This window comes from Oryctolagus cuniculus, chromosome 13 (assembly GCF_964237555.1).
Source record: "Oryctolagus cuniculus chromosome 13, mOryCun1.1, whole genome shotgun sequence".
Taxonomy (NCBI): domain Eukaryota; kingdom Metazoa; phylum Chordata; class Mammalia; order Lagomorpha; family Leporidae; genus Oryctolagus; species Oryctolagus cuniculus.
This window is the reverse complement of record NC_091444.1, coordinates 99295488-99318430: the sequence shown is the minus strand read 5'-3', so window position 1 is coordinate 99318430 and position 22943 is coordinate 99295488. Positions and strand designations below refer to the sequence as shown.

At 49.0% G+C, this 22943-nt stretch overlaps 1 protein-coding gene across 1 annotated transcript in view; it reads right to left on the bottom strand.

Annotated features, from left to right (window-relative positions):
• The window catches only part of ABCB10 (ATP binding cassette subfamily B member 10), a 44091-nt gene extending 22771 nt beyond the window's left edge, over positions 1–21320 (bottom strand). Inside the window, exons 1-6 of the mRNA XM_051820937.2 lie at positions 20593–21320; positions 11122–11322; positions 10042–10244; positions 7398–7532; positions 5145–5291; positions 4092–4227 (exon numbers count right to left, since the gene is read on the bottom strand). Of these exons, the coding sequence (XP_051676897.1) occupies positions 4092–4227; positions 5145–5291; positions 7398–7532; positions 10042–10244; positions 11122–11322; positions 20593–21112 (1342 nt within the window). The 5' untranslated portion in view covers positions 21113–21320. The remainder of the gene's footprint in view (positions 1–4091; positions 4228–5144; positions 5292–7397; positions 7533–10041; positions 10245–11121; positions 11323–20592) is intronic.
• Positions 21321–22943: the final 1623 nt, after the last annotated feature.

The window sequence follows — 22943 nt, the reverse complement described above, 5'->3', positions numbered from 1 at the left end:
AAAAAGCAGTTTAGGAAGTTGCCTGGGAATTCATTTTCACAATGTCCTCTGTCTCATTCTCTAGTTTCCTTTTCACATCTCCTCTTTCAAGTTTATTGGTTTCTAATAAGGATTGAATGCTTGATCAAGGAATTTGGAAATACATAGAGTCACACTACTTAATCACTGAATGAAAATTATAATGCTATAGAGGAAGTCTTCCTAGTTAAAAAATGGCAATATTAATGAAATATAACACTTATCCCATAATTAAAGGGAACATAAAATACTTCAGTATTTATTTTATTTTATTATTTTATTTATTTATTTTATTTTATTATTCAGTATTTAATTTTAGGTACTCAATGAAAATAACTCTTTCTTTTCAGATTTATTTATTTATTTGAAAGGCAGAGTTAAAGAGAGACAGAGACAGAGACAGAGACAGAGACAGAGGCAGAGAGAGAGAGGGAGGGAGGAAGGGAGGGAGGGAGGTCTTCTATCTGCTGGTTCACTCTAGATGGCCACAACGGCCAGACTGTACCTATCTGAAGCCAGGAGCTTCTTTCAGGTCCCTCACAGGGATGCAAGGGCTCAAGGACTTGTGCCATCTTCTACTGCTTTCCCAGGCCATAGTAGAGAGCTGGATCAGAAGTGGAGCAGCTGGACTCTAACCAGCGCCCATATGGGATACCGGCCCTGCATGCTGCAGCTTTACCCGCTGCGCCGTAGTGCCATCCCCTGAATATAACTTTCACATAGGCTAAAAACCAAAAAGGAAATTGCACTGGTAATTATTCTACCAATCTCTTTTCTGAGAAAAATCAAAAATATTTGAGAGAGAGAGAGAACTCCCATCTGGTAGTTCACTCACCAAATGCCTACAACAACTAAGGCTGGGACAGGCCAGAGGCAGGCGCCAGGAAGTTAATCCAGGCCTCCTATATGGGTGACAGGAACTCAGTTCCCTGAGCCCTTGTCTCTTCCTCTCAGGGTCTGCGTTATCAGTAAGCTGGAGGCAGGAGCAGAGAAAGGCTCTGAACCCAGCACTCCAGTGTGGGATGAAGACATCTGAACCAGCATCTTGACCACCAGGGCAAGTGCCTGCCCTGTGAGTCACTTCTGAACTATGACTTAATTACTGACTGACAGTCCAAGTACAATGATCTATGTCAAATATGAGGATAAATATTCGTAACATTTCCTCAGTTAAGGATGCTGAAAAACTGCAATTCAAATGTTCTTTCTATGGTCTATGGATATATGCAAGATATACAACTAAAACCTCAGCTTGGAATTAAAAAATGCATTAGTGAAAATCAGACCTACACAAATATAGTTAACGATCTTTGACAAAGAAGCAAAGACAAGGCAATGCAGGTACAATGACAATACATTTGTTGTCTTTCCAACAAATGTTTCTGTTAACAATCAATATCCACATGCAAAAAAGTAAATCTAGACAGACTTTACACCTTTCACAAAAATTAAATTACAAAGAGTCAGACCTACATGTAAAATGTATAACTATGGACTCCTAGAAGATAATACAGGAGAAAATGTAGTTGACCTGGAATTTGGCAATGACTTCTTAGATGCAACACCAAAGGCATAGTCAATGAAAGAGAGAAGTGATAAGCTAGACTTCATTAAAATTAACCATTTCAGCTCTGCAAAAGACATTTTCAAGAGAATGACAAGACGAGATACACACTGGGAAACGATATTCATAAGACGCATCTGGTAAACAACCAGCATCCAAAATACACATTCTGTGACATGGTTTGAGCTAGATTTTTTTTTTTAACTTTGTGATGGTATGAAAACAATATCCTTTCATTAGAAACCATATATTGAATTTTGAGTGTTGGCCTCTTCCTGGGCTAGTGATTTGCACTATGTTACCCTCTCACTGGGCAACGGCAGGAGCCTCAAGTCCCAGTCACATGATCAGCAGGAGACATAACCAATATCTACAACGTGCTGTATTGCTGAGTTATGACATTTGGTAGATTAAGTGTATTAAATGCATTTCACCTGATGACATTTTCCACTTACTAATGATTCATCAGGACATAACCCCATCACACATCAAGAAGAACCTTTGAACAAAGAATTCTTAAAACTTAACAGCAGGGCCAGCGCCGTGGTTCAACAGGCTAATCCTCCGCCTTGCGGCGCCGGCACACTGGGTTCTGGTCCCAGCCAGGGCACCGGATTCTGTCCCGGTTGCCCCTCTTCCAGGCCAGCTCTCTGCTGTGGCCAGGGAGTGCATTGGAGGATGGCCCAAGTGCTTGGGCCCTGCACCCCATGGGAGACCAGGAGAAGTACCTGGCTCCTGCCTTCGGATCAGTGCGGTGCACCGGCCGCAGCGCTCCAGCCATTGGAGGGTGAACCAATGGCAAAAGGAAGACCTTTCTCCCTTTCTCTCTGTCTCTCTCTCTCACTGTCCACTCTGCCTGTCAAAAAACAAAACAAAACAAAACAAAACAAAAACACCACACACAAAAAAACTTAACAACAGGAAACAAACAAAACACAATAAAAACCTCACCAAACAAGATAGAAAGATGGGGGCCAGTGTTGTGGCATAGTAGGTGAAGCTGCCATCTGTGATGCTGGTGTCCCATGTGAGTGCTGGTTTGTGGCCTGGCTGCTCCACTTCCAATCCAGCTCCCTGCTAATGGCCTGGGAAAGTAGTGGAAGGATGACCCAAGTGTTGGACCCCTGTCTCCCACACGGGAGACTCAGAAGAAGCTCCTGGCATGGGCCTGGCCCAGTCATGGGCCAGGGGAGCGTATCATCAGATGGAAGATTGATCGATCGATCTCTCTTCTCTTCTCTCTAACTCTAGATTTCAAATAAATACATCTTTTATTAAAAAAAATGCTAAAAAAAAAAGAAGATAAAAAGATGGCAAATAACTCTGAAAAGATGCTCAACATCATGTCATCAGAGAAATGCAAATTAATACAACAATGAGATGCTACCACACACACAACAATCAGGCTAAGATTCAGAACACTGACAACACCACAGCTGGCAAGGCTGTGGAACAACAAAAACTGTCATTTGCTGCTGGTGGAACGCATGATGGTGCAGTCACTTTGGAAGACAGTGTAGCAGTTCCTTACAAAATTAAACTCACTCCTGTTATCTGACCCAGCAGTTGTGCTTGTTCATATTTACTGAAATGAACTGCACATGTACATCCAGGCAAAAACCAGCACAAAATTATTTACAGCAGCTTTATTCACACTTGCCAAAATTTGGAAGCACTCCAGATGCCCTTAGTAGGTGAGTGGAAAACTGAATAACAGATATAATAACCGATAACGGAATATTATTAGGTACTAAAAAGAAATGACCTACCCAGCCATGAAAAGATATGGAGGACCTTAAGTGTATATTACTAGATTAAGTAAGCCAACCAGAATAGGCCACATACAAAACAGACCCTGGGAGGCAGCAGATGATGGCTGAGTAGCTTGATTCCTGCCACCCATGTGGGAGACCTGGATGGAGTTCCCAGCTCCTGGCTTTGGCCTGGCCCAGCCCTAGTTGTTGGCAGGCGTGGAGAGTGAACCAGTGGATGATAGATCTCTCTCTCTCTCTCTCTCAAATAAATAAAGTTTAAAAATAAAAGTCTAGTTGGAATGATATTCTAGGAAATTTTTTTCAGAGGAAGTTAATTAGCAAGAGGTAGAATCATGTAGAAGTTCAGTTTTTGTTACAGAAACTAGAATCTAGAGGCTGGCATTACAGCACACAAGGCTAAGCTGCCGCTTACAGTGCTGGCATCCCACATCAGGGCACTGGTTTGAGTCCCAGCTACTCCACTTCTGATCCAGCTCTCTGCTAGCATGCCTGGGAAAGTAGCGGAAGATGGGCCCTTGCAACCAACATGGGAGACCCAGATGGACTTTCGGGCTCCTGGGACAGCCCGGGCCATGGTGGCCTTTTGGGGAATGAATCAGAGAATGGAAATCACTTTATCTGCCTCTGTCATTCTGCCTTTCAAATAAATAAATAAAACCTAAAAAAATTATCTAAAAAAAAAGTAGACTCTGATTTGTAATTTGCAACCCCCCAAGCCTTTTTAAATTATATACCTCCAATGCTTAGTCCAACCCAGAAAGCGTACATTAGGAAGGAAGAGAGTTCACCGACTGTCATGTGGGCACTGCCCATCAGCAGCCCCCCTTTGTACAGGACGGAAAGCACAATCAGGTTCCCAGAGAGCCCGGTCTGTAGGATGAAGGAGACAGAGTCAGGTGGGAACAAAGACCCACAATCCAACAAACATTCGAAAGGCCTATGCTTCCTGTGGCACTGAACTATCACCACAAGAGATTTCTCCAAAATGCAAAGCATCAAATAAAACACACTTTTTGGATATTTTCAGTATTGAAAGAAATAATTTCCTCACCATGCAAACCTAGATATTAAGTCACCCATTACATTCCTATTTTACTCAATTTACTTGCTTTGCAAAGGAAACAATGACATTAAATTTCTTAGGAAAGGACTAGATAGCCACTGTGTGTGTCTGAATATTTTAATGAAGTGTTCTGGGCTGGGACACGGCACTTAGAGGCTGGCACCCCGTATCTGTGACCTGCTTGGAGGTCTGCAAGGAATGTGGTCTTGGGGCAGGGCAGCCTCCTTGCTGTTTCTTTTCGCTGTTAATCATGGCAGTGACTGAGTGACCTCGGGAGTTCCTGCCAGTTTGAACAGAGCATGAATTTGCTTCCGGGTCCGACGTGTATTTCACATCGTGACACCATGGGGATCAATTTTTGATCCTTCCTTTCTGCAATCCACTGAGCTCATTTTGGTCAATCCTTGGGAAGTCTCACCTTCACTTGCTCAGAGTGACCTGGATGACCCTGTTAAGACTCACGGCCCCACCCTGAGAGAGTTGGATTTGGTGGGTCCGGGTGGGGCTCAGAACTGCAGCGCCAGGCAGCTCCTAGGTAAAGCTCATCCGGACCATGCTTTTCTATACCTACATTCACTTGTTTCCTCTTTTTTCACAAATGTATCTCAAGGATGAACTCAGCCTTGACATAAAGTAATTTTCTGCTCTGTCAAGAGCCACAGAACAAAAATCTCTCCCAGTCGTAACCTCTGCCCTTTCGAACCCTGTGAAATGATCTGCTTACTGCGCCGAAGAAGCCGGCCCGAGCAAAAGCCTCTTTCCTTGACAGCTGCATCACATGGTCGACTTTGCTGGTGTATTTCTCCATCTCAGTCATCTCCTTCCCAAAAGCTCGGACAGTTCTTATATTTCCAATACGTTCCTCAGCTAGCTGGGAAAATAAGCAGCACATTTTAGGGGGAGGAGGGTCACACTTTTAAGAATTTCTAGAATAAAAATTAAAATGCAATTCTCATTTAAGCCACTATCAATGGGAAACGAATTAGGACACAGAACAATCCTATTTTTGGAAAAACAAATCTGTATCTATACACATTAGACAGATAGGTAGATAGGAAGGAAAACAGCAGGGTAGTAGATACAGAAATATATGTTTGCAGACAAAAAGATGAGTAGAAAGGCTAGACTCCAAAATGCTCATGACGTTAATTCTGAAATCAGGTTAAGTATACTTTTGACTTTTGTTTATGTTTTCAAATTTTTCAATGATAAACATGCATGTTTTCTGTAACATGAAAATATAAATTGTTTTTATTGCTTTTCAAAAGTAATGTTGGGGCCAGTGCCGCGGCTCATTAGGCTAATCCTCCGCCTTGCAGCGCCGCAACACTGGGTTCTAGTCCCGGTCGGGGCGCCGGATTCTGTCCCGGTTGCCCCTCTTCCAGGCCAGCTCTCTGCTGTGGCCAGGGAGTGCAGTGGAGGATGGCCCAAGTGCTTGGGCCCTGCAACCCATGGGAGACCAGGAGAAGCACCTGGCTCCCACAGCACACTGGCCGCGGCGGCCATTGGAAGGTGAACCAACAGCAAAGGAAGACCTTCCTCTCTGTCTCTCTCTGTCCACTCTGCCTGTCAAAAAAAAAGTAATGTTGGGCTGTGGTGTGGCAGGTTAATGCCCTGGCCTGAAGCACCGGCATCCCATGTGGGCGCCAGTTTGAGACCTGTCTGCTTCATTTCCTATGTGGCTCTCTGCTATGGCCTGGGAAAGCAGTGGAGGATGGCCCAGGTCCTTGGGTCCCTGCACCCACGTGGGAGACCCAGAAGAAGCTCCTGGCTCCTGGCTTCTGATCGTCACAGCTCCGGTCATTGTGGCCAATTGGGGAGTGAACCATCAGATGGAAAACCTCTCTCTCTCTCTCTCTCTCTCTCTGCCTCTTCTCTCTCTGTGTATCTCTGACTTTCAAATAAATAAAAAATCTTTAAAAAGAAAGTAATGTTGCACAGCACTGAAAAGCTAGTTTTATTAAATTAACAAAGGATACAGTATCACCCAGAAACTATTTTCTTATTAAGATTTATTAATTTGTTTGTAAAGCAGAATGACAGTGATGCATGAGGGAGAGGAAGAATGAGAATTCTTCCATCTACTCTTTTATCCTCTCTCTTTTTTAAGATTTATTTTATTCATTTGAAAGACACAGTTACAGAAAGAGATTGAGCCAGAGAGAAAGAGACCTTCCACCCACTGTTCACTCCCCAGATGACCACAACGGCCAGAGCTGAACTGATCCGAGGCCAGGAGCCAGGAGTCTCCCCCGGGTCTCCCACATGGGTGCAGGGGCCCAAGGACTTGGGCCATCCTCCACTGCTTTCCCAGGCCATAGCAGAGAGCTGGATTGGAAGTGGAGCAGCCGGGACTCAAACTGGCACCTCTGTGAGATATCGGTGCTGCAGGCCAGGGCTTTAACCCGTGCACCACAGCACCGGCCCCACACTCTTTCATTCTCTAAATGGTTACAACAGCCAGGTCTGCAGCAGACTGAAACCATGAGCCAGCTCTCCCTCTGGTAGGGGACCAAGGACTTGAGCCCTCTTCTGTTGCCTTCCCAGGCACATTAGCAGGGAGCTGCCTTGTCAGGTGAATTACTAGGGAGCTAGAGCAGCCAGGAATCGAAGTGGCACTTCAGTATGGGTTGCCAGTGTCACAACAGTGACTTAAGTTACTGTGCCACAACACTAGCCCTCAGAAACAAATTTTATAACATGATTAGCTTTTTTTTTGCTTGTTTACAAGAAATATTGATGTTAAGAAATTAGATGTTCATACAAGGTTCAGTCACATTAGATACAGTGTGAGACATGGGTAGAGATCTACTCCAGAAGCCAGAGTACTTTGGATTTCCAGGGTCTTGGGCTCGAAACTAATGAAAGGAGGGTACATTGTTCAGAAACCTAAGCACATCCCACAGGGTCTGCCCTCAAGAACCATGAGTCTGCACCCATTCTACAGGAAATGGTGAGCATGGGAAGGGGCCTGTACCTGAGTGGCTTGTGCCAGGGAGTCCTGCCTGGCTTTGGTCAGTCTCCGTAGATATCGTCCATAAATCACTGCAAGAATAGAGATTGGAGGCACCACACTCAAAACAAAGGTGGCCAGGCTAGGCGAGACAAAAAACTGTCAAAAACAAAAGTCAAGAGGTGCTTGTTACACAAGATGGCAAGACATTCACATTTCCTACTGAAGGCATGAGTGTGTTTAATGAACCGGTGGGATTGAAGGTGCTGTCTCCAAATTGTGTATCTTGCTTTAGTGGAGTTCACCAGCTCTCTTTAATCTTCATAAAACCCATGAGTATTCCACATAGCACACAGAAGTAATGTGACAGAAAGCTACTCAAGGAAGGATGGGAATATTTTGTCCTCAGACTGATAACTACATCAGACCAAGTCTTCCAACAACAGGGAGAAAGGAGTGAACGGGAGTCCAGCGGGGAGACTCATTCAGCTTCACACTGGCCAGATCATACAGGAGTTTGGCACTCAAGTCTGGATCACCTCCAGGCACTAAACAATTACAATAACATGTGCCACTGAAATGACCAAGATGGCAAACACATGAAAAAAAAAGACTTTATGTCATATGACAAAGAATCAAAAGATGATGACTTGGCAGACACAACTAAAAAGTGGAAGAAGGGTTAGAGCTGTTTTTGCAGTTCAGTGACTTGACGTCAACAGGACAGATGAGGACTCAACAGACGGAAGAGCTTCCAACAACTGGAGGTGCCTAAGGAACAACCAACTTCTACAGGTAGTCGGCTCTCCTGTCAGCCTCGGAATACGGTGATTCTTTTAAATGGCACTAGCATCTCTTTAACAAATCACTAAAATCTACTTAATCTCATTTGCATGGATAATCAGTACAAACATCTCTTAAAATGCCAAGGAAACGACGCAGACTGAAACATAAAGCAATGTCAGATCCAGCAACCATTCACCTACTCATTCAACCTATCACTGCTGTCTCCATGTGGCAAGCACTATTCCAGGCACCTGGTAGATGACTGTCCCTCACAGGGTCTTCAGGCAAGGGAACAGAGCAAGGTGGGAGCTCGATAATAATCAAGTAAGAGAGGCAGACAGAACATAAGTTCAAGGGCTAACAGGAATGAGACACTCGGAACAGGGAAGTCCATTAGGATACTTGGACTGAGCCTCAGGGAGCATGGCCATGTCTCTGATGTCAGGACTTGTGAGGCTACCAGGGTGGACATGACCACAATTCTGGGGTCTGAACACAACTGATCTTGAGTGAATGTCCAGATGCTTATCAACCCTCTGTGGTGGGACAGGCACAATCTGTCAGGTTGCTCCATGACTAAGGGTAACTGTCCCATTCCCTTTCCCCTCGCTTTGCTGTGGTTCCATGCTTAATGGGCAATCTGGAACCTGAGAGGAGACTTTGTGTGTGTTTTTTTTTTTAGATTTTATTCAAGTTATACAAGTTTCAAATATTTTATATATATAAACTTAGGGAAAGGAGGCTTTGAATAGCGGAACCATGCAGCTTAGGACGGAAGATCCACAGCATAAACTAACAAGTCGGCAGCATGCTATAGACAATGTTAGGTTTTCCCTATTTGGCTCACCTTGTCAGGTCTAAGGAGTTTGTGTAGGAGAAACAGAGTCACATTTCTGTTCCTGCAGAGCTAAAGACCAGGGCCTGGGGAGTGGAAGGCCTGTGATGGACTGAATGTTTGCGTCTCCCTCGAATTCATGTGTTGGAGCCCTACCCCTAGGATGACTGTATTTGGAGATATATACGGTGCCTCTAGGGACATAACCAGGATGAAGTGAGGTCGTAAGGGTGGGGGCCTGATCTGATAGGATAAATGTCCTTATAAGAAGAGACACCAGAGAGCTCATCCTCTCTCCATGTGCACACACAGGAGAGTCACTGCCTACAAGTCAACAGAAGAGGCTGCAGAATGAACGTACTTCCTGCCATTGAGATCTCAGACTGCTGGCCTCCAGAACTGTGACAAACGCGTTTCTACTGCTTACGTCCCCCAGTCTGTGGTATTTGGTGACACATGGCAGCCCAAACAGACTAAAGTGGCCCTCTCTGAATTGGCCATTTGACCTGCACTGGATTCTCTTTCACTGGTAGAAGAAAAGGTTCCCCAAGTGTGTGTGCATTTTTTCCTGGCTTGAACTCTTCCTGAACTGCAGAACTATTTATATTTGGAAATGGCATGTGAGTGCTGACAGGTAGGGTCTTCTTCCAGGGATCTGCTTCCCTCTTAGCTGGGAAGACGTGAGATGTCAAAGCTGTTTTCCATTCCACAGTCACAGCTAACTGGGGGACTCTGGGAACACCCTTTTCATTCTGGACTTAATGCTACCTGGGGCACTGGAAGGACAAAACCCAAGCTTTTCTACTTGGGAGAAAAGAGTGATTACAGTCCTCAGTCCACTGGTCTGGAACTGCGCTATCTGGAACAACAGCCTCACATGGCTACTGGGAAGTTTATTTAGTTTTAATAATTGGAATTTAAATTTAAAAACAACCCATACTCCAATGAGTTACTGGCAAGCTCACCTCAAGCTCACCTCACACTTCAGAGGCCTGCCACAGACCCAGCCCAGACCAGAAGGTGCCAAGAGGAACCGGGCCAACGCACCATCATGCCGATGCCGACAGAAGCCTGGGCTCCAGCCCTGAGCCCGTCGGAAAGGTTTTCAGTCACCGAGTGTCCCAGGAGCGCGGTGTCTGAGGACAGGCGGTTAATCAGTTCTCCTGTGCGAGTCTTGTCGAAGAAAGCGACCTCCTGCCTCAGGATGGAGGAGAACAACGAAGTTCTCAGCCTATTCACAATGCGCTGACCTGCAAAAGCAAGCAATGAGGCAGGCCACCTGTTCCCTTGCAGGTGCAGCCTCCCAACAGCCAGCAGCTGGGCCTGGTGCAAGCCCTGTGAGCGCTGAGCTGCTGAGCTTCTGCACTACGTCGCGCTGGTGAGAGCAAACTCGCCCAGGCCCTGGAGTAGCAACAGCCGTGACGGCAGTGCACACTCATTTTCTCTGTGCACCAACAGCTGGGGCACTCATGAGAGGATACAGAGATAAGATAAATATTACATGACACACACAGTTTTTTAAAGTATTATTTACAAAGGAGTTTGACTATATCGACACCCAAAAGCTAATTGTATTCCCTCCTGGAAACCCTCTTCTGCACCGAGCCTTCAAATGGCAAGAACAGGTTAATTATCTACAGAGTATCTTATTAGCTAGCTAAATGGGGAGCTATAGACTTTGACTCCCTGTCCTGGGCTCTGTTGGTATTGTGGTTGTTACCTGCCTGTTAATAATGAGCTCTCCAGGCAGAAATACCAAAAATGTTATCATCCAGAGAGCTACTCGACAGGAAATGCAGGCATGGGACAGATACACAGGTTTCGCAGCTCCACAAAGGTGGCCCAGAATTCCCACTTCACAGCTGAGGGCCTCGTTCTCAACGCTCCCACGAGACGAGGGAGGCGACTTCCCACACTGCTCAACTCCAACAAGCAGCAGAGTTCAGAAGAGGGCACTCTGTCTCAAGTCATCCACACTTCTACACGTGCCCTGACACTGGGGTCTGTCCTCACTGGACGTGAAACCAGGGGGAGACTGTGGCCTGCACACACACAACTCAAGGCTCAAGTGGACCAGAGAACGCACCGCGTCTTCCTTAGGATGGCGTGCGGAGGAGCGACTCCTACCTGAGGTTTGCATGAGGTAGACACGGACGGCATTGGCAGCAGCACCACACAGAAACACACAGGTGAGGCCAAGGCAGAGGCGAGTCAGCTTGTCACTGTAGTCCACTGTGGGATTGGTATAGATGATGTCAATGATCTTCCCCAGGAAGAAAGGGGCGGACATGGTGATGACACTGGACACGGCCAGAAACCCCACGGCAGCTGGAAAACATGAGTTTGTACGCTTCAGCAAAAGGGCTGCGGTGCTGAGTCCATGAGGCTCTCCTCCCAGATAAACTGTGTCCAGAGCAGGTGTTGTGTTAACATCAGTCCTTGGAGTTTCTTCCCTGGAGCCCTGGTTAACGGGAAGAGCCGGAGGGTTCCAGAGAAGGAGCAGTGCGACTGTGAGGAAGTGCAGGATCATCCCTAAGCCAGGACAAACACATCTTGCTGACTCCGTCATCCCTTCCGCAGCAGGAAGAACTGAGAGTCAACCCATTCTGGCCTCCCTCCCTGCCTCCTGATCTTTGAGTTCATCTCAGATCATGGTTTTCCTATACTTACTGTTATTCCTTGGTCTAACTACCTTAGCTTGAAGACCCAACTATTCATGTAAACCTCTTGACTATGTCTGGTATTTCAAAAACACATCCCACAGGGCAGGCCTTGTCCTGGTGGTTAAGATGCTGGTGAAGATACACATTCCACATCTGAGGGCTTGGTTTCCAGTCTCATCTCTGGCTCTGGACTCCAGTTTCCTGCTAATGCAGACCCTGGCAGGGTCTTGGGTCCCCACTACCCACATGGGAGACCCTGACTGAGGTCCTGGCTCCCAGTTTGAGCCCCAGCCCAGTCCCACTGCTGTGGGTATTTGGGGGAGTGAACCTGTGCATGAACACTCTCTCAAATGAAAACTAAACACACACACACACATGTCTCTGCCTCTCACTAAATGATCTTCACAAACTAGCTTCAGGGTATTAGGTTTGCAATAGCTCAGTTTTGGTCTTTTGTATCCGTAGGGATGAGACAGAAGGGAGATGGAACCAATCTCAACAAAGACAGGTTACTTTATTAAGAGCAAAGAGGGGTGGCAATCCGTTCTTACCAATACTGTGCCCAGGGCACATTTAGAACTGGGTTTTTATCCAGTTAAGGAGGGGGTTTGCTATTATGGGGTTGGAGGAGGGGGAGGTAGAAAGCAGATGGCAGGAGAGTTGGGCGCTCTTTGAAGCCTCTGGGAACTTCCTCTTATCTGTTTCACAAGCTGCCCCGTGCAGCTTATCTGTCTGCCAGGTGCTTTGCAAGGAGTCTGGAAGGGTCTGATTTAGCACCAAGGGTCTCACTAAAGGGAGAAATGGGGTGGGGGGAGGGGGGGAAGGATTAGGGAAGGGGCAAAATATCCTTTACAGGGATCCATTACACACGCGATATATTCCTTCTTAAAATTACAGCTTTGGGGAATAAAGCACTAGAACGTAAGTATGATAGGAAAATAAAGAAAAACAAAATTATACATTACCTGAAGAAATAAAGGGGATAGAGCCTCATCAGAAAATATCCAGAAATTCAATTAAGAACTACACATATCACAAATGACCACATTCACAATAAGAGGGATGCACATTTAAACTACAAAGACATACTATTTTTTATGTATTGGATGAACAGAGATCAAACAATTTGGCCACTGTGTTGGTAAAGATCTAAAAAAGGAGTAGGGCTACGCTGTGGCGTGGTGGATAAAGCTGCCGCCTGCAGTGCCAGCATCCCATATGGGTGCCAGTTCAAGTCCTGGTTGCTCCACTTCTGATCCAGCTCTCTCTATGGCCTGGGAAAGCAGTAGCAAATGGCCCAAGTCCTTGGGGCCCTGGACCCGTGAGGCAGATCTGAAAGAAGTTCCTAGCTCCTGGCTTCGGATTGGTGCAGCTCCAGCAGTTGTGGCCAACTGGGGAGTGAACCAGTGGATGGAAGACCTCTCTCTCTCTCTCTCTCTCTCTGTGCCTCTCCTTCTCTCTCTCTATGTAACTCTGACTTTCAAATAAATAAACCTTTAAAAAAACAAATAAATATACCCTGTTATTGTGGGCCTTATCTGCTTGTGGGTTTTTCAAGTTTATTTACAAACATTCTAGAAGAGAAATCACAAGCAGGTGAAACAGATCCTTCTAAGAATGCCATTGGGTGAGTCGGGCAGGATGGGAGGGAGGCTTCCTCTTCCCTGGGTCACATTTGAGTCTGGTACTATGTGGACACCTTACCCAGAGGAAACCTGTTCCCACAGCACAGTCCATGGCGAGGCTCTGAGAGGGACACGATGTGGATTGAGCCCTGGGAAACACTCTCCCAACACTCGACACACAGCAATCACTTTGCTCTCTGTGCTATGGCTACTGCTACTGCTTCAGTTGCTAGTATTAATTTTATATAACCTTAATGAAGACTGTATCACATACTCAGCGCCAACTGGTTATGTAGCTGGCAAACACGGCTCTAGGAGAAGCGTGAGTCTTTTAAGTAGTGAACATTCTGTATGAGGTTCTCACCCTTCCCTGAGGTCACTGTTCCAATAATCCTCTCTCCAAGACGGCTGCTCGGACAGCCTCACTTAAAGACGCAGGACACAGCTTGCCTCTCTCCCTCTTCACTTTTCTCCTCGCACTTCCCACCTTCTGGCATTCTAAACGCTTCACTTGTTGTAATCTATCTCTTCACTAGGACATAAGATTTTGGTCAGGGGCTGATTCTGTGGTGCAGTGGGTTAAAGCCCTGGCCTGCTGTGCTGGTGTCCCATATGAGCGTTGGCTTGAGTCCCAGCTGCTCCACTTGCAATCCAGCTCCCTCCTAATGCACCTGGGAAATGGTCCAAGTCCTTGGGACCCTGCACCTACATGGGAAACCCAGAAAAATTTCTGGCTCCTGGTTTCTGCTTGGTTCAGCGCCAGATGTCGCGGCCAGCTGTCGCGGCCAGCTGGGGAGTGAACAGCGGATAAAGACCTCTCACTCTCCTTCTCCCTCTGTAACTCTTTCAATAAGTAAAATAGATCTTTAAAAAAGATTTATTTATTTGAAAGGCAGAATTACAGAGAGGTAAAGGCAAAGAGAGACAGAGTGAGAGAGAGAAAGAGAGAGAGAGAGTTCTTTTATCTGCTTTTATCTTTTATCCTCAGATAGCCCCAAAGGCCAGAGCTGAGCCAATCTGTAGCCAGGAGCCAGGAGTTTCTTCTGGGTCTCCCATGCAGGTGCAGGGGCCCAAGCACTTGGGCTATCTTCTACTGCTTTCCCAGGCCATAGCAGAGAGCTGGATCAGAAGTGGAGCAGCTGGGAATTAAACCGATGCCCATATGGGATGCCGGGGCCACAAGCAGTGGCTTTACCTGCTATACCACAGCTCCAGTCCCATAAAACAGATCTTTAAAAAAAGATTTGATGTTTTGTTCATTATTATATCCCCTCTGCCTATGGTGACAGGCACATAGGAAAAGCTCAATATTTGTTGAATGAATGAATGAAACTTTGGCAACGGAGGTAACAGTCTTTAATAGCCTAAGCAGGAATGTAAAATCTCGTAGTTCACAATGTCCATGCGGCTGCCTTAAAAACCCATAATCACAATCCACCTGTGTAATATGAACCTGGGCAAAGGCAACTTCATTTTGTTGGTTCAGGGTCTTTTTTTTTTTTTTTTTTTTAAGATTTATTTACCTGAGAGGCAGAGTTACAGAGAAAGAGAGAGAGGTCTTGCATCCACTTGTTCACTCCCCAAATGGCTGCAAAGGCCAGAGCTAAGCTGATCAGAAACCAGGAACCAGGAGCTTCTTCCAGGTTTCCCATGTGGGTGAAGGGGCCCAAGGACTTGGGCCATCCTCCGCTGCTTTCCCAGGTGTATCAGCAGGGAGCTGGATCAGAAGTGGAGCAGCCAGAGCTGGATCCGGTGGCCACATGGGATGCAGGCACCACAGGCGGATGCTTAACCTACTCTGCCACAGCGCCAGAGCCTTGTCCAGGGTCTTGTTTCAAAGCACCACACTCCTGGGTACAGTGCCCAAGTGAGACTGAAAGTGCATAGGGCAGGGAGAGCCTCTACCTCGGGTTCCACACAGCTCAGCCTAGAAGAACTGGCAGCTCGGGAAGCAGCCGTCCTGGTGAGTGGAGGGTTCAGCACAAAACTCCTTGTTTCATCTTACAGAAGCAGTTTATCTTTCTGGTTTGCAAATACTCCCCAAAGTACAATGTAGGTGAATGAAGTAAAGGTCCATCTTTCCCCTCCTGTTCGAGTTTTCTGAACTATAGTTACGATTGCACAGTAAGAGTCTGTATTTTATGAATGCAATAATACCCTGAGGTTCTGACTCTGAGCTTGGTTCTTTCATAGCAATAATGCTGATTACAAAGATCAAAGAACTTAGCTGAATCCAAGCTCACTTCAGGATATGCCTTCTTAGTTCTGCTTTTTATTTAAAAAGATTATCAGCATGTTTTATTACCATTTGTCTACTGTAGCAATGTAGGCTGAAAGGGGCTTTATGTTGGGCAAAGATGGGTCAGAACTGGATGCTACACAATGTAATGACCGGAGGGATTTGGGTAGCAGGTCAGAAGAGCCAGTTCTGGGGGGCTGGCGTTGTGACACAGCGGTTTAAACAGCAGCCTGCGATGCCAGCATCCCATATGGGTCCTGGTTCAAGCTCTGGCTGCTTTGTTTCCGATCCAGCTCCCTGCTAATGCACTTGGGAAGGCAGAAGATGGTCCAAGTGCTTGGGCCCCTGCCACACATGTCAGAGACCTGGATGAAGCTCCTGGCTCTTGGCTTCAACCTGTCTCAGGGCTGGCCATTGTAGCCATTTGGGGGAATGAATGGAAGATCTCCCTCTTTGTCTCTCCCTCTAACTTCTGTCTTTCCAATGAATAATTATTTAAATCTTTTGTTGTTGTTAAAGGGCCAGTTCTGAAGACGGGACAGACAGGTTCAGAACCGTAGCTCTGCCACGCAGCTGCCTTTGTGTGAGTCACTCAGCTTCTCTATGCCTCAGTCTCTTTATCTGTAAAATGGCAATAAGAATAACACCCTCTTCATGGAGTTGTTGGGAGAGATAAATCAGACACATATGTAAATCATCTGGCACAGGGCCAGGGACTAGGAAGTAAGAAATAAAAGCTATTGCCTATTACTACCACTGTCATTACAAAACCCCAAGTCTCTGGCTGGGGCCAAGGGATTCACAGAGGAGTCCTCCGCCATAGACAAGGGGTGGAGGGGGAAAGGGCTTTGGAGGGAGAAGGTAACTCTGGTTTTTAGACATGCTGGGTTTGGGGAGTCTAGAGACACATTCCATGGATACTACAGCGAAAATATCCACTCACCCAAGCTGTGCTGTGACACGTGGCTGATGGAGACTGCACTGTACAAAACATGTCAGGTTCTATGAGGACAGTGGAAAAAATGTAAAGTATCTCATTAACTTGTTCTGTTGTTCTATAGGAACCCCAGGGGTGGATCTGTGGCAGGTGCAGGCTGAATAAAGGGACCTGGCTGAAGTAAAGGGAAGGAAGCAAAGCCATGAGGGCTGACAGATAGGGAGGAAACGGGGTTTAGGAGACTCTCAGGTCATTTCATGGGGTGAAGCCTCGCACCAAGATCTGAGCCCCAGCATCTCTAGTGCCTCCATCTGACTGTCAGTGAGCCCTCTAGAGCTGGGGCAGCTGCCCACTAACACAGGGCGCTCACCTTGGCCTGGTACCCTCAACAGAAACACGGCGGGAGCCACCTAGGTAGCTTCAGTGTTTCTAGTTGCCACATTAAAAAAAGGAATAGGCAAAATTAATTTTGCTAACAGTTTATCTGATCCAATATGTCCAAAATATTGTTTGCATATAACATAAAAAAAGACAATTTATATTTACAGTCCTTTTAGAACCCCACATCTATTTTATGCCTCAGTCAATCCTGATCAGCCACTTGTCACAGCCTAGGTGGAGCATGCTAACACAATCCCTGAAGTAAGATATTTCAGGGGCACCCCAGCACCCCTGGCTCTCTGGAACGGCCCCAGTTTCACAGGCTCGTCCTCCTGATCCACAGTGCCCTGGTCTTGGCAGGCCACTGTCCTGACTGGCTTCAGGAGGCAGCACCTCTGAGCGTTCCTCACCTCCACCTTGCTTACTGTGCCCCCTGTACTGTTCACTGTGGGCACTTCACAAACGATAACTACAGACTCACAAAGCTACAAGCAGGCGACAGGTTCCAGGAAGGGACCCAATCTCCAGCCACACAATCCCTTGTCAGTAATTTGGGGGGCAGGCAGGGTCGAAGTCTGCTGTCCCCAGTCCATCTGGGAAGCTGACCCTGCTGACCGAGCCCCCCCCCCCCAAACCTCCATGCTGGCAGCGTTCTCCTATGGGAACCCTCTCTGGGGGCCCTCTTGCTGCTCACTCCTAAGACCCTGCCCCAAGCACGCTGCAGGGCCTCTATCTGCCAGGCACAGCAAGAAGGCTCTGATGAAATGCCTCTTATCTCACCGGCCCACGCTCTGCCCCTCCTGCAGCTTTCAGGACTCCTTCTGGCCAAAGTGCTAAGATGAAGAATTACTAGGTCCAAACGGACTCCGGGGCAGTTCCGTGGATGCAAGGTTGGGAAAACAGCTGCAGGTTCCCACACGAAGTGAGAATGGGGCAGCAGGGGTTAAGGGGCAGCTCGTTTGGAAGAGGAATGGAAGTCATGCGTATGAGGCATCGGGAAACTTCCCATGGGAACACCCTGCCTGCAAAGTTTCTGACACAAACCACTTCACATCAAGGGTCTCTTACTGCACAGCTCAGAGGGCACAGTCAGCACACTGAAGATGGATGAAAGTATCAGTATTTGAATATACAGCACATTTTTGGAAACTGATTCTTATTTGTTTTCCAAAAGATTAACATTCAACTCAACATTGCTTTAATTTTGTTTTATTTTTTGGTCTTCTGACTTTAAAATGTGCACACAATACCACTTTTTTTTTTTTTTTTTTTTTTTTTTTTTTACAGGCAGAGTGGACAGTGAGAGAGAGAAAGAAAGGTCTTCCTTGGGGTTCACCCTCCAATGGCCGCCGCGGCTGGCGCGCTGTGGCCGGCGCACCACACTGATCCGAAGCCAAGAGCCAGGTGCTTCTCCTGGTCTCCCATGGGGTGCAGGGCCCAAGGACCTGGGCCATCCTCCACTGCACTCCCTGGCCACAGCACAGAGAGCTGGCCTGGAAGAGGGGCAACCGGGACAGAATCCGGTGCCCTGACCGGGACCAGAACCCGGTGTGCCGGCTGTGGGCATTTCAAAGATATGTATCAACTTCTGAGGATGCTCTGAGGACAAGTTACAAATTAACAAAGACCTCCCACTTCCTCTTATTGCTACAAATGCCAACATCCAGACAGACTTTACCTATCCAGACAATCTCTAGATATCTATCTATCTATCTATCTGTCTATCTATCTATATCTATCTGGTCATACAAATATTTTCTTAGTGTTTCTTTCTGTTATGCTGGAAGCCCCAGGCAGATCAGGGACCACGTTTCTTTTCAGTTCTAAGTGTAAACCCAGGAGCAAGCATGTAACAAAGGCTCAACACATTTCTATGAAGTGAAGATTTTTTTTAAAAGTTTTAATACTAGGAGGCTCTTGCATTTAAATATTCTTTCAATCGTGGCTAACAGAATTACTGGTTAGTTTCACTTGAAAGCATTCAATTTTTTTAAAAAAAGATTTGTTTGAGAGGCAGTTACACAGAGAGAATGAGATCTTCCATCCACTGGTTCACTCCCCAAATGGCCACAAAGGCTGGGGCCGGGCCAGGCTGAAGCCAGGAGTCAGGAACTCCATTCAAGTCTCCCATGAGGCTGGCGGGGACCCAGGCACTGGGCCACCTTCCACTGCTTTTCCAGGCAAATTATCAGAGAGCTGGATAGGAAGTGGAGAAGCTGAGACTCCAGATGGCAGCTTAGCTCACTGCACCACAATTTGGGCCCCTCTTTAAAAAAAAGAAAAAAACAAAACACCAAACCAAACAAAAAACAATTATTTATTTGAAAGACAGAGTTGCAGAGAGACAGAGGCAGCAGTGGTATTGGGTGAGGTGGGGTGGGAGGGTGCAGGTCTTCCATCCGCTGGTTCACTTTCCACATGGCTGTGCCGATCTGAAGCCAGGAGCCAGGAACTTCTTCAGGGTCTCCCACACGGATGCAGTGGCCCAAGCACTTGAGCCATCTGCTGCTGCTTTCTCAGGTTATAACAGAGAACTGGAGTGGCAGTGGAGCAGCCGGGACTCGAACCAAGGCCCACATGGGATGCTGGCCCTGCAGGCGGCAGCTTTACCTGCTATGCCACAGCACCAGCCCCTCCCTTGTTTTGATTTCTTAAAACAATGAATTTCAGGGGCCGGTGTTGTGGCACAGCAACTTGAGCATGAGCTGTGGCCTGCAGCACCAGCGTCCCCAAAGAGCACAGGTTCGAGTCCTGGCTGCTCCCGCTCTGATCCAGCTCCCTGCTAACATGCCTGGGAAAGCAGCAGAAGACGGCTCAAGTACTTGGGTCCCTGCCACCTTTACAGGAGACCCAGAAGTAGTTCTGGGCTCCTGGCTTCAGCCTGGCCCAGCCCCAGTCATTGTGGCTCTTTGGGGAGTAAACCAGAAAACGGAAGATCTCTTTTTCTCTGTCTCTCCCTCTCTGTGTAACTCTATCAAATTAGTAAAAAAAAAAAAAAATTTAAAGCCAGCATCCCATAACGGGCTGCAGTTCAGATTCCAGTTGCTCCACTTGGGATCCAACTCCCTGCTGCTGGCCTGGGAAAAGCAGTGCACGATGGCCCAATGCTTGCACCCCTGCACTCACGTGGGAGACGTGAATGAAACTCCTGGCTCCTGTGGGCATTGCAGCCTTCTGGGGAGTGAACCAGGAGTGAACCTGGAAGACTCTCTGCCTCTCTCTCTCTCTGAAACTCTGCCTTTTTAACAAATAAATCTTTGGAAGATAAGTTAATTTTAAAAATGTAAAAAATGAATTGCGGTTTAGCTGGGATATCATCTACAATCCCATGGCCAATGTGGACTGCCCTGAACAGAGCGCTGTAACTTTCTCCTGGCCACTCAGGGAGACAACAGCACAAAACTCTTGAGCGTTTAGACCGTTTTCCTTCACACCCTACAGTAATGTGGACTGCTTGATACACTTGCGTAATGAAAATAATTTTGAAACCCCAGCATAAAGGCATACCTCGGGCCAGAATTCCTGTTTGTAAAAAGAGGAAAACACGGTCCCAGCTCAGCCCGAGAATGCTTGTCAAAGCCAGAACGGATTTTCCTACTAAGCTGTGGCCGAACAGACCTCAAGGTTCCAGCACCCATCCCGTCTCCTCCCGGGCTGCGGGAGGCCCAGCACAGGCCGGGGGACAGCTCTCTCCGCTGCCTGGGCACCTGCAGGTGGAGCCGCCCCAGCAGCGCGCCGGGCGGGGGACCCTACCTGCCAGTCTCCGGCGCTCGGGATACGCCAGCTCCAGGAGCTTCCGGGCCTCCGAGCGCCCGGCCGCCGCCGCGGGGCGCAGCCGCGAGTCCTCTTCTGCCGTCGCCGCCGATCCGCGCCGCCAGGCCTCGCCTCCCGCCCGGGCAGCGGCCGCGGGGCCGCCGGGGAGCCCAGTGCGCAGGAGCCGGGGAGCACCCGGCCGGATAAGCGCTCCGCACCTGCAGGCGCCGAGGGGCCGAGCCCACAGCCCCAGAAGGCGCACGGCTGCCGCGCTGCCGCCCGGGCCCCTGAGACCCCAACCCGGGCGGCCGCTCCTGCAGCGGCGCGCGGCCCCGGCGCCCGCGACAAGCCCCGGCCCTGCGCCCCAGGGCCGCGCCGGGCTCAGGCCCGGCAGCGGCGGCAGAGACCCTGGGGCACGGGTGGCCGCGGTCCACATGCCGGCAGCCGGCAGGAGCCGCCCCGGCCCCGCCGGGCTCCGCCGCACGAGCAGCAGAAGCGGCCAGGCCGCGGGGCCGCGCATGGCGCCGCTAGCGACCCGTGCACCTCAGCCTGCCGGCCCGGCGCACACCAAGCCCGGGACCCTCTCTAGCCCGGCCCGGAGCGTGAGGCGTGGACGCGGCGCTGCCCGCCCCTCCCCGCCCGCTGTCACCCGCCTTATCGGGTCCGCGCCCCCGGGTGGCGCCCCGAGCCGCTCCCGCCCCATCCCCATCGCACTTCGCGGCACTCCCGGGCCAGCCCACGACCCACCCCTTAGAGCGGCGACCCATACCCTACACCCGTCTCCAAGAAGCCCAACCCTCCCAACCCGCCTCCGGCGCCCTCCAGCAGCGCCCCCCACCGGACAGCGATTCGCCCGGCAGGTCACCAGCACCACCAGGGACCAGGCCGCGGACAGCGAGGATCTCGGTCGCGCCTGCGCACTGCCGCTCGGGGAGCTTTTTCGCGCTTCTCTGTCCTGGGTCCTAGGTACTCGGGAGCGGCGCGAGCCTTTTCTCACGCCGGCCGAGGGGCGGAGTGCGCAGACGCGAGCGCAAGATGGCTGGAGCGAGGACGGGCCTTTAGCGCTTGGGCGCTGGAGAGGCCGAGGGGCGTGTCGGCTGGCGGCGTACTGCGGTGGAGCAGTGGGCTGCGACGCGGGAAGACTGCCATAGAGCGCGGCTGCGGGTCGGCTCAGCTGCGGGAAGGCGCTGCGGAGGGGGCGGTTGGTGAACCGGGACACCTGGATTGAACTCTAACCCCTGGCTTTGACCTGGCCCAGACTGAGCTATCCAAGGTTTTTACAGCGTGAACCAGTGGATGGAAACTCACTTGCGCGCGCTCTCTGTGTCAGCTTTTCAAATGAAATGGAAAAAATGCATATTTTAAAAAAGCAGGGGTGATTAGTGAAGTCGTTCTCAGTGAGCAGAGCCCAGATGTGAGGAAGGAACCTTCCCCTCGGGGTGACATTTCCAAATGGCCACAGGGCTTTCCTCCTCCCCTTTTTCTAAGAGAAATGTTTGTAGCATTGTCTTCTCCTTGTATGGTCTCTTCCTTTATTTATTTGAAAGGCAGAGTGATAAAGAGAAATCTCCCATCCACTGGTTCACTCCCCAAATGGCCACAAGTGCTGAAGCCAGGGGCCTGAACCCCAAGGGCGGCAGGAACTCAAGTTCTTGGGCCAACACCTGCTGCTTTCCCAGGTGCGTTTGTGGGGAACTGGAGTGGAAGTGGAGCAGCCAAGTCTCAGACGGGATGCAGGAGTGGCCAGCGGCAGCTTCCCGCTCTGCGCCACGATGCCCGGCCCTGTCCTGTGTGTCTTCTCCCTGCATCCCGCACTCTGTGTTGGGCACATACAGGGACCCTAACCCGTCTATTAGCACAGGTCTCTGAGTTCACACGGAGACACTTTGAAACCTTGGTTTTCAGCCCAGTGCTGTGAGATTGAGTGAGGCTGGGATCAAGTGTTGCGTCTGGGAAGCATGGATAATTGGGGTCGGGGGACCACTGTTGTCATCTGAATGACTAGCCTGGAATCCTCACCCCTCCTATATCCACACCACTTCCACAGCCGTTTCATGGAAGGTGTGCACTTCCCGCCTCCAGACTTTGGACGTGGTCGTGTGACCTCCCTGGGCCAGCGGAAACCAATGGGGCAGGCGACGGACCCGCTCTGAGCCCCGTCGGTGGAGGCTGCACGGGCTTGAACTTGCCCTCTCGCCCGTCTGCCCTGCCGGAGGAGGGACAGAAGCAACACCGATCCTTCCGGGCTGCAGATGTTCAACCAGAAGCACGGGTCTTCCTGCTGCCCAGGCCTGAAACAGGGTCATGTGGCTGAGGCCAGCCTGCATCAGCCAGCCACAAGCAACACTGAG